The sequence below is a fragment of the Ophidiomyces ophidiicola genome (assembly GCF_022830035.1).
Source record: "Ophidiomyces ophidiicola strain CBS 122913 chromosome Unknown scaffold_20, whole genome shotgun sequence".
Taxonomy (NCBI): domain Eukaryota; kingdom Fungi; phylum Ascomycota; class Eurotiomycetes; order Onygenales; family Onygenaceae; genus Ophidiomyces; species Ophidiomyces ophidiicola.
The window spans coordinates 235,319-245,249 of record NW_026054660.1 but is presented as its reverse complement, the minus strand read 5'-3'; the positions used below and the strand labels follow the sequence as shown (position 1 = coordinate 245,249).

The 9,931-nt window shown below is 48.6% G+C and overlaps 4 protein-coding genes across 4 annotated transcripts; 1 reads left to right on the top strand and 3 right to left on the bottom strand.

The window, feature by feature from the left end:
* Positions 1 to 755: 755 nt before the first annotated feature.
* Positions 756 to 1,842, bottom strand: LOZ57_004712 (uncharacterized protein; the record flags this gene model as incomplete). Its single annotated transcript, XM_049253753.1, has 2 exons — positions 756 to 1,264; positions 1,314 to 1,842. The coding sequence occupies 2 exons, from the start codon at positions 1,840 to 1,842 to the stop codon at positions 756 to 758; spliced, it is 1,038 nt and encodes a 345-aa protein (XP_049107317.1).
* A 1,051-nt stretch (positions 1,843 to 2,893) lies between these two features.
* On the bottom strand, positions 2,894 to 4,523 carry SAH1 (S-adenosyl-L-homocysteine hydrolase; the record flags this gene model as incomplete). Its single annotated transcript, XM_049253752.1, has 6 exons — positions 2,894 to 2,906; positions 2,970 to 3,405; positions 3,455 to 4,056; positions 4,109 to 4,235; positions 4,296 to 4,428; positions 4,485 to 4,523. The coding sequence occupies 6 exons, from the start codon at positions 4,521 to 4,523 to the stop codon at positions 2,894 to 2,896; spliced, it is 1,350 nt and encodes a 449-aa protein (XP_049107316.1).
* Positions 4,524 to 5,088: 565 nt separating this feature from the next.
* Positions 5,089 to 7,000, bottom strand: PRP31 (U4/U6-U5 snRNP complex subunit prp31; the record flags this gene model as incomplete). Its single annotated transcript, XM_049253751.1, has 2 exons — positions 5,089 to 6,591; positions 6,665 to 7,000. The coding sequence occupies 2 exons, from the start codon at positions 6,998 to 7,000 to the stop codon at positions 5,089 to 5,091; spliced, it is 1,839 nt and encodes a 612-aa protein (XP_049107315.1).
* Positions 7,001 to 7,250: 250 nt separating this feature from the next.
* CLF1 (NineTeen Complex (NTC) component) lies at positions 7,251 to 9,348 on the top strand (the record flags this gene model as incomplete). The annotated part of the gene is made up of 2 exons (XM_049253750.1): positions 7,251 to 9,029; positions 9,106 to 9,348. 2 exons carry the CDS (start codon positions 7,251 to 7,253, stop codon positions 9,346 to 9,348), a joined length of 2,022 nt encoding a protein of 673 aa, XP_049107314.1.
* Positions 9,349 to 9,931: the final 583 nt, after the last annotated feature.

Sequence of the window (9,931 nt, the reverse complement as noted above, 5' to 3'; positions counted from 1 at the left end):
CGACCACGACTGTGATTGATTTTTATGGTTTTGAAGAGGTTTTTCTTCCGTTTTTTCATTTTCCGAGGCATCACAAGGATATGTGTTTCGAGGGGCATTTTCAGCGGATAGTGCTTTTCTTCTTGTCTACTCATGGCCTCGGTCCCGCTCATTTTGAGCTTGGTGACCGTTGTTTCCATGACCTTGTCCCTTTTGTGTTTTTTGTTCATTTCTACATTTTACGGATCTGACCCCGCTCATCTTGAGCCTGGCGGCCTACCGTTTTCTTGAGTTGGTTTTACATCTCTTCGGGTCTGATCTTGTCTATTTGGGTTGGGTGGCTACTTGCATATTTTCTCCTCTTTCACTTAAGCCAGATATTGTTTTCTTACAATGCAAGGTACCATACATTAGAGCTCTTTCAGCGGTCCGTTGTCACGTCTGTGTTTGGGAGATAATTTTATGTTTAAGCATGTACCTAAGAGCATTTTTGAATGGCAAAGCCAACTATGCCCACAACCTGTGCTTCCATGTGGTTGTTATATGAGATACAATGATTCAACCGAGCGTAGGAACCAGATTTACTGCATACAGATGACTTGACTAATATTCAACATCGCAAATACAACAACTCGGCCGTTATTTGTACAAACGAATTCAAAACATGTTCCCTGAATGGAAGGCTCAGTGTTGCCCCAGTAGGACCTAAAATTACACAGCAATTCTATCTTTGTATCACCATCCCGGAGCTGAAAGCGCCCTGGGGAGCCATGGCATTATACGGCCTGAAGCGCCAAATCTTCAGCAGTCAAAGCTGATTTGAATACCTTCAGCTCAGCGTAGATCACATCTTCAAAAATCGACTCCTTCTCTCGCCACACTTCTTTCCTTCGGCGCTTGATCACCTGCCACTCCGATTCCAGTCGCCTTGACTCTTGCTCGGCCCAATAGACCTGCCTGTGCAACAGAGCATATAGCTGATGCGGAGGTAAAGACAGTTCATGGCCGTCGAACCCAAATCCAGTATCAAAGCGATTTAATAGCGATTCCTTTTCTCTGAAATCACCGCCTTTGTCATTCTTTTCGCTTTCATGGCCGACTTCTTTGGAAAACTGGGATAATTTGAGCTTTAGTCGGGGTGGTTTATTCGAGGGCTGTCCCGGCGACCCCGATAGGGCGTTGGATTTGGCCATGTTGTCGACAAGCCTCAGCGCTTCCGTTTCATGGACTGTTCTCATATGTTTTGTCAGGGCGTCTGATCGGGTAAAGCTGCGGTCGCATTCTTCTGTCTGTTAGAATACCATATGATAAACATGAATGAGTGAAAACTGTACCAGGTAGGTTGCAATAGAACGGCTTTTCTTTGGTGTGACTTCTCATATGTGCTCGGAGCGCATAGCCGCTGGCATGCGATTGGCCTTTTCGTGGGCAGTCTTTCCATTCGCAGAGATATCTCTTCTGCTTGGATAAAATATGCGTGTTGTGTATATGTTTGACTAGAGCATCCATGTGTGCCAAATTTCGCACATTGCACCCTTCCCACCGGCACACGGTGACTTGATCTTTGCCAATACCGCTATAGTCATCATCAAGACCGCCGCCGATCAGCGATAGGAGGCTGGAGGCTTCTGGGAGTTCATTCGAACTATCGGAGGAAATGGACGCGGAAGGCGAGGGAGGTATTTCGTCGTGTATGGAGGACATGGGGGTATGATGGTCCCAGGATGCTATTCCTGTCTTGCGTCGCTTCGGGGGAGGCGCATGGGGTAGCGGAGGGGATTGAGCCCGGTCTTCGAACTGCAAATCCTCGGTGAATTCCTCCGATGCTAGCGAAGAAAGGGGTGAGCCTGGTGATTCCGCCATCGCGTAGAAATATGGTAAAGCCGGAGACGCTAAAAGGCCGAGTGTTGTGGATGCACAGGAAGGCTCGATCTTGCCGTCGACTGTCTGCTACCCGCACACTCGATGGGATTCGCAGTGGTTTCCGTCCTTTGTCTCACTCTCCCGCACACTCGCGAGTCTTCGGCGCTGCGCTTCGTCGTCGCCGTTCCTTGGAAGTCGGGCCTGCAGGCGCGTCACGTGCGGCGCCCATCAAAACTTCGACTTTTTGTGATCTGTCTCGACGACGTACGACGTTCGGGCTGACGGACAGTTTGGCCTCAACTCGCTACAGCGCACAGTAAGTCATGCTCTTTCATCTTATCAGTGGTATTCAAAGGATGAACAACAGAATTCTGCAATGCTGACAGTTCCCCTGCCTTGTGCTGGTGGAATTGTGTGTGGACAAATATTCTACACTTGATCTGACCTTCCAATTTCACACCTCGAAAACTTGTCGCGTGGCATCGTCAAACACATAGCTAACCATTCTAAAGGCTTTAGGTACATACATATGAGAATTCAATTCAACCACGGCCCGACTACCGCAAGTGGTATTCCAGGCACCAGCCAGCTCTTTCAAGGAGCGTTCAAACAACAGATTAGAACCAGGAACACAAGTCCGCCCCAAAAAGTTCTAAGCTGTCTATTTACACAAACATGGGAGCAGAAAGCTAGCCAAGATGCCCAATTACACGGTAATGATACCCTGCTAACACAATTCATCTATAATTGTAATCAACGGTGGCTTCGTAGGTGGTGAATATATTGTAAATACCTACTGGCTCCATAGAGTAATATTTTTAAAAAGTGAAATCAAGAAGTAGAACACGCAATAATTAGATGAAAATACCCCCTAATTCCCGATAAACCCTGTGATTTTGCTGTTGAAGGACAATCCCAATTTGTATTGAACACCCCAAATCTATGACTGTCAGAAAGGGTATCCTTCTTCATAACATCGTAGCTTTATGTTGAAAGACTAATGCGGCGCTTGTGTTGAGACCGCTGTGCATATTAGTAACATTAATGATATTTAGTATCGGTAGCTGAGAAAAAAAATTGTTAGCATATGACTATCAAAATGCCGGATCGCCTATATGAAAACTTACATTTCGCTCTTGAAAGGGCCCTCCACATCCAATCCTAGGTATTCCGCCTGGGTAGTAGTGAGTTTTGAGAGCTTGGCGTTAACGTGTTCCAAGTGGAAGAAAGCGACTTGCTCATCAAGGATTTTGGGAATGACGTAAACGCCGACCTCACGCTTGCCAGTGGCTCCGAATTCAACGTGCTTCTTGGCGAATGCTTCATCTTGGCACTTGTACAACATGATCTGGGCCAAGACCTGGTTGGAGAAAGAGCAGGACATGACAAAAGAGGAATGGCCAGTGGCACAACCAAGGTTGACAAGACGGCCTTCAGCAAGCAGGATGATATGTCGACCAGAGGGCATCAAGAAGCGGTCAACTTGGGGCTTGATGTTCTGAACAGACTTGGCGTTGGCCTTGAGCCAGGCAACGTCGATTTCGATATCAAAATGTCCGATATCTGCAGAGGTTAGAACCCCACAGAAAAACATGGGCTTGGCGTTACTTACTGCAAACAATAGCATCGTTCTTCATGACTTCAAAATGGGCGCCCGTCAAGATGTCACGGCAACCAGTGGTAGTAACGAAGATCTGGCCCAAAGATGCGGCCTCATCCATTGTGTTGACTTCATACCCAGCAACTGCGGCTTGCAGGGCATTGATAGGATCAATTTCAGTAACAATAACACGAGCACCCATGCTGTGAAGTGCCTGGGCACAGCCCTTGCCAACATCACCGAAACCAGCAACAACAGCGATTTTGCCAGCAATCATGACATCAGTTGCACGCTTGATGCCATCGATGAGAGATTCTCTGCACCCATAAAGATTATCAAATTTCGATTTGGTAACAGCGTCGTTGACATTGATAGCAGGAACCAGGAGTTCCTTGTTTTTCAACATGCGGTAGAGGTGGTGAACACCAGTCGTTGTCTCTTCCGATACACCGTAGCAGTCCTTGAGCATCTCTGGGTATTTTTTGTGAACCAACGACGTCAAGTCACCACCATCATCAAGGATGAGATTGAGCTTCTTTCCATCGTTGAAAGCGAACAATTGCTGTTCAATGCACCAGTTATATTCTTCTTCGGTCTCACCTTTCCAGGCAAAGCTATTGTTGGTTAGCTATAAGCTTCGCAATAAACCGGCAATGTTTAACATACACTGGGGTACCAGAAGCAGCGATAGCAGCTGCAGCATGGTCTTGGGTGGAAAAGATGTTGCAGCTTGACCAGGTAACTTCGGCGCCAAGGGCCTTAAGAGTCTCAATCAACACGGCGGTTTGAATAGCTAAAAGATCCAGTTAGTTCACAAACGACGCTGTTTATATACTTAGAACTGTTAACATACTCATGTGAAGGCAACCAGCAATACGGGCTCCCTTCAATGGCTGATCTTCCGCGTACTTTCGGCGGATAGCCATGAGACCTGGCATTTCGATCTCTGCAAGCTCAATTTCCCGGCGCCCAAAGGCAGCCAGCGACTAATCACAGAATTAGTATAATCAGGGGACCAAACACTATAGTGAGAGGAACGTACAATATCTGCAACCTTGAACTTGTTGGCGGGAGCACTCATGTTGACGGGAGGAAAGGAATTCAGCGGGGTAGACTATCGTCGAGTATGTTAGCTTTTTGGAAAGGAGATTCTTAATAAGGTTAATTCAATTGGAAAAAGTTATCATGGAGCAGCTTACTGGAGAATAAATGAATAGAATAGCAGGTAAATGATTCTAGGTGGGAGGGGAGGGGGTTGAGGATGGAAGAAGTTGCGGATTCGGAGAATTCTGTCCGTCAATTGTTTTGGCGGGGCAGGCCGGGTGGTGGCATTAGTTACGCGTATTGTACGGGAAATACGAGGCACCGTGCGGGCCGTGTAAGGATTTGTCAGCAGCGGCTTTATATGGGTTTACTCGTACTCAGCCCAGGAGACGTCGAACAGCCATGTTGGAGCCGGGCTGGCATGTAGTTGTCTCTGGTCGGGGTAAGAGAGACACCTAGCTATCATAAATCAAACGTGACAGCAGTCCCAATCATCAAACCGCCGCCCAAACCTTGCATTCCATTCTCCCCAAACGCCAGAAAATAAGGACAAAGCAGGGGGCTATAGAGGCCGAATAGAGTACAGAATATCATCAGTACCGTCATTGCTTTTTGAGCGGAGGAGGCGGAGGTCCCATTTTCCCGTCGCCAGTATTCAGTCGTTTGGTTGGGAGCGCTGGAACCTTAAATCCTCCCGTATCTGGTTGTTGACCGCCGCCGACCTGCGTGAACGTGCCGCTCCTAAACCACCTGTCTTCTTCTGCTTTGCGTTTGCGGCTAAGTTCAGCCTGTGCTTTGGGATCGACGAGCTCCAAGCCTTGAACTGGTGTAAATGCAATGGTACTCGCTGTCCCTGATCCCACGGACGGCCCCACCCCAGCGGCCCTGAGTCCTTGGCCGTTTAGCACAGATGCACTTCCAGCAGTCTGGCCAAAACCACGCAGCGACGACGCCGTTCCTCCCACTGTTGAAGCAGCACCCCACCCTTTGTTGGACTTGCTGAGCTTCGCCTTCGTTCTTTGATCAATTTGGGCAGCACGAATCCGTCCTAGGTTCTCTTGACCGAGCATACCAAGTCCTTTGGTACCTTCTCCCGCACCGTAGCCAACTTCCTTTTCTTCCTTACCAAAAGCCAGGCGATTCTGAGCCTTTCGCATATCCGTCATTGCAGTAGCCTCCTTGGCTTTTCGCGCCCTACGCCCACCGCGTTTTCTGGATGGTTTGTCGTCCGGAGCAGGGAGGGCCCGGGGACCTTTATTTGGTGGAGGCTCTGCTAGCTTTTCAAGCCGCTCTAAACATGCCTGTTTCAATTCTTCGCCTGTTGACCCATCCCGACTGCTGTGCACTCTATCGACGCGGGCTGCCAAGGCCACTTTGCCTGAAACGATACGCATCGCCTGGCGTTTTAAGTCATTTGGAATTTCTTGGATAATGGGTGAGTGGTATAAAAACCCCTGATGTCGAATACCAACGTTAGTAGCAAATCCCGCTTGAGTTTGCTTTTTCGAGCCTAATGGGGGTATATTGCACGATGGCATCTTGGCTAAGCCTGTAAGGCCTCCGGCGTAGTTGAGAAGTTGGGCCGCAGTAAGGGATCCAATAAGGGCTGTAAGGTTCGGTGCGAAGATGTTCATTCGCGATTGAACATAGTCTGTAAGAATAAATTTGGCCTTATCCAGGGAGAGCATCATTTCACACGCATCCAAAACCGTGCGTAGTTCAGATTCGGTTAGTTCTACACCCCTTGTGGTTGTCCCTTCGACGGCGACAACCATCAGCAGAGGTCCATCAAGAACGGATCTTAAAGTCGCGCCAACCATGTTGTGCACTGAAAGCGCCAGAGATTTAATATCGTTCAAAGGGCTGTTTCCCAAAATAGCCACCGTCTTCGCGTAGTCTAAGGGGTTTGTAACCAGAGTCTCAAGTTCCGGAAATCTAGCAGAGTAATGATCCCGAATAAATTTGTGTACTAGTATAATTTCGCTATCGATGGAGGTAGAGAGAGAGTTTGACTCTGTCAGAAGATGGTACTCTGGATTATCTTCAATAGAACCTGTGGATGTCGTTCGCTGTTCTGGCGGTAAGGATTGGTAATGGGAAATTTTCTTAAAATGCAAGAGAGATTAGTATATTTTTCTGTCAAAACTCTAGAATCCGAGATATTATATCTTGACTTACATCTAATATAGGCTGTAGGGTCTTCATCAGGCGTGCGACACTTCTTACATCGCTCACTCGGGAAAATCGCATATTCTCAATTTTAGCTTTAGCATCTTCTTCTTCCTCTTGCGACGGGGCAAAGTCGCCGTCGAGGGTGGCTCCCATATCGACATCACCATCCAAATCCTCGTCATCGCCGTTTCTTTTAGAAATTATCGAAGATGCTGCCTTTTTAACTGCTGGTTCGCCATCAGCACTCTCTGCAAGGTCGTCAGCCCCAGTCTCCTCGTTGGCTTCATTTTCTGATCCCGAGTCCTCAAAATCGTTCAGTAGCTCATCTGCTAAAGTCGCCATAGTTGACGAGCATTAAGACTAGCATATACAATGATGCGTCCTATCGTTCTAGAATGTTTTCTGAAGCTTGCTCAAGGTGTAAAGATATCCCCACGTGACCAACGTAATCCGCCAAGACCTGTGAAGTTTAAGCTATCATCATCTTTTGCTTGAGTCTCGAACACCTTCATTTTTGAACTGCGAATTCTCTATTGCCCTCTATTCTATAACCTTTCTTATACTACCAGAATCCATACCTTGCTTCGCCGATATGGATTCGTCACGAGGCCCTCCGCGGGTCAAAAACAAGGCGCCCGCTCCCCAGCAAATATCCGCAGAGCAGCTTCTCCGCGAAGCGGTAGACCGCCAGGAACCAGGCCTCCAGGCTCCAACACAGCGGTTTGCGGATCTTGAAGAACTTCATGAATATCAGGGCCGGAAAAGAAAGGAGTTCGAGGACTATGTACGACGAAACAGGATCAACATGAACAATTGGATGCGCTACGCGCAATGGGAACTAGAACAGAAGGAATTTCGACGGGCCCGATCGATTTTTGAGCGCGCGTTGGATGTAGATTCTACATCTGTCGTGCTATGGATTCGATATACTGAGGCGGAGATGAAGTCGCGCAATATCAACCATGCACGGAATCTCCTTGACCGTGCAGTGACTATACTACCCCGTGTGGATAAGCTGTGGTACAAATATGTGTACATGGAGGAAATGCTGGGCAATATTTCGGGCGCACGGCAGGTATTCGAGCGCTGGATGACTTGGGAGCCGGATGAAAATGCATGGAGCGCATATATTAAGCTTGAGAAACGATACAGCGAGTTTGATAGAGCTCGGGCTATATTTGAACGCTTTACAGTTGTGCACCCTGAGCCAAAGAACTGGATCAAATGGAGCCGGTTTGAAGAAGAGAATGGAACCTGTGAATTGGTCAGAGAGGTTTTTGGGATAGCTATTGAAACTTTGGGTGAAGATTTTATGGATGAGCGATTGTTCATCTCATATGCTCGCTATGAGACGAAGCTGAAAGAATATGAACGCGCGAGAGCCATATACAAGTATGCTCTGGATAGGCTACCACGCTCAAAATCTGTTGCTCTGCACAAGGCTTATACTACATTTGAAAAGCAATTCGGCGATCAAGAGGGAGTCGAGGATGTGATTCTCTCCAAGCGAAGAGTTCAATACGAGGAACAGGTGAAAGAAAACGCAAGGAACTACGATGCCTGGCTTGACTATATCCGACTTGAAGAAACGTCAGGTAACGTCGAACGGACTCGAGATGTTTATGAACGAGCCATTGCGCAAGTGCCACCTTCGCAGGAAAAACGTCACTGGCGTCGGTATATCTACCTGTGGATATTTTACGCACTGTGGGAAGAGATGGAGAATCGCGACTTTTCACGAACCCGTCAAATATACCAGGAGTGCTTAAAGTTAATTCCCCATAAGAAATTCACATTCTCCAAGGTATGGTTACTAAAAGCTCAATTTGAAATCCGGCAGATGGATCTTCAGAGTGCGAGGAAAACGCTCGGGCATGCCATTGGAGCTTGCCCGAAGGATAAGATATTCAGGGGCTACATTGAATTAGAAAAGCAACTTTTTGAATTCGTACGCTGTCGAACACTCTTTGAGAAGCAAATTGAGTGGAACCCAGCCCAGACAGAATCATGGACAAAATTTGCCGAGCTTGAAAGAGGACTCGACGACCTGGATCGAGCTCGCGCAATTTACGAATTGGGGATTAATCAGCCGACCCTGGACATGCCAGAACTATTGTGGAAGGCGTATATTGACTTTGAGGAATATGAAGGGGAGTATGAGCGCACGCGGCGGCTCTACGAGCGCTTACTTGAGAAAACGGACCACGTCAAGGTTTGGATCAATTACGCGCGATTCGAGATCAACATCCCGGAAGATGACGAAGGCGAAGACGAGGAAGAGAGACCTGTTTCTGACGAGGCAAAATCGCGCGCGCGAAAAATTTTCGAGCGGGCCCATAAGGTGATGAAGGAAAAGGAGCTAAAGGAAGACGTAAGTTTATCCCCGAGATTAAGATTTGGCGGCTGTTTGCGATCGACTCTGACTTGATAACAATAATAAATAACAGAGAGTGGCCCTGCTGAATGCTTGGAAGGCGTTCGAACAAACCCATGGGACGGCAAGCGACATTGCCTCTATCGAGAAACAAATGCCGCGCAAGGTGAAGAAGAGACGCAAGCTCGAGGAGGACCGGTACGAGGAGTACATGGACTACGTGTTCCCGGCGGACGACGAGTCGACGGCGAATCTGTCCCGGCTGTTGCAGAAGGCCTACCAGTGGAAACAAGAGCAGGGCAAGGCACCCGAATGAAGGGCGAGCAGCGGCAGATCGCAGCACCCAGGCCTCCACCGGTCCGTTGCACACCAGCGAGCGGCCTGGGCCAGGCAGAATTCTGTAAAATAATAATAATCATAAACAACAATCTGGTCCCCAGTGTGCGGGCTTCATTTAATTGTAGTGTTGAGCCTTGCCGATCGCCGCTACACGATACGAAGCAACAGACACAGCCCACCCAGCCAGCCAGCCAGCCAGCCGGGCCAGAAGTGTGTAATATAGAGTCGACGCCGTCACGATCGCCAACGCGAATGGCGGCGTTTGACAGTGAGTGGGCGCCGTCATCCTGCCAGCCACCAGGCTTGATACGGCCAGCGGAGCCGCTGGTTGGTGGTTCCCTGGTCGAGCCGGACGGGCTTAGCCTGGGGGCCTGTCACATTTGCTGTCTCTGCTGGGCATCGTGATGCGTGATGCGGTCGATCGATCTGCTGTAGTTATGTGGGCAGTTAGGCAGAGTACATAGTAGAAGGACGTGTAACTGTGCAGCGGCGATGCCGCCTCCTGCTGCTGCTCACCTCATCATCATCATCCTCATCGCCGGCGTGGGCAGACACAGTCC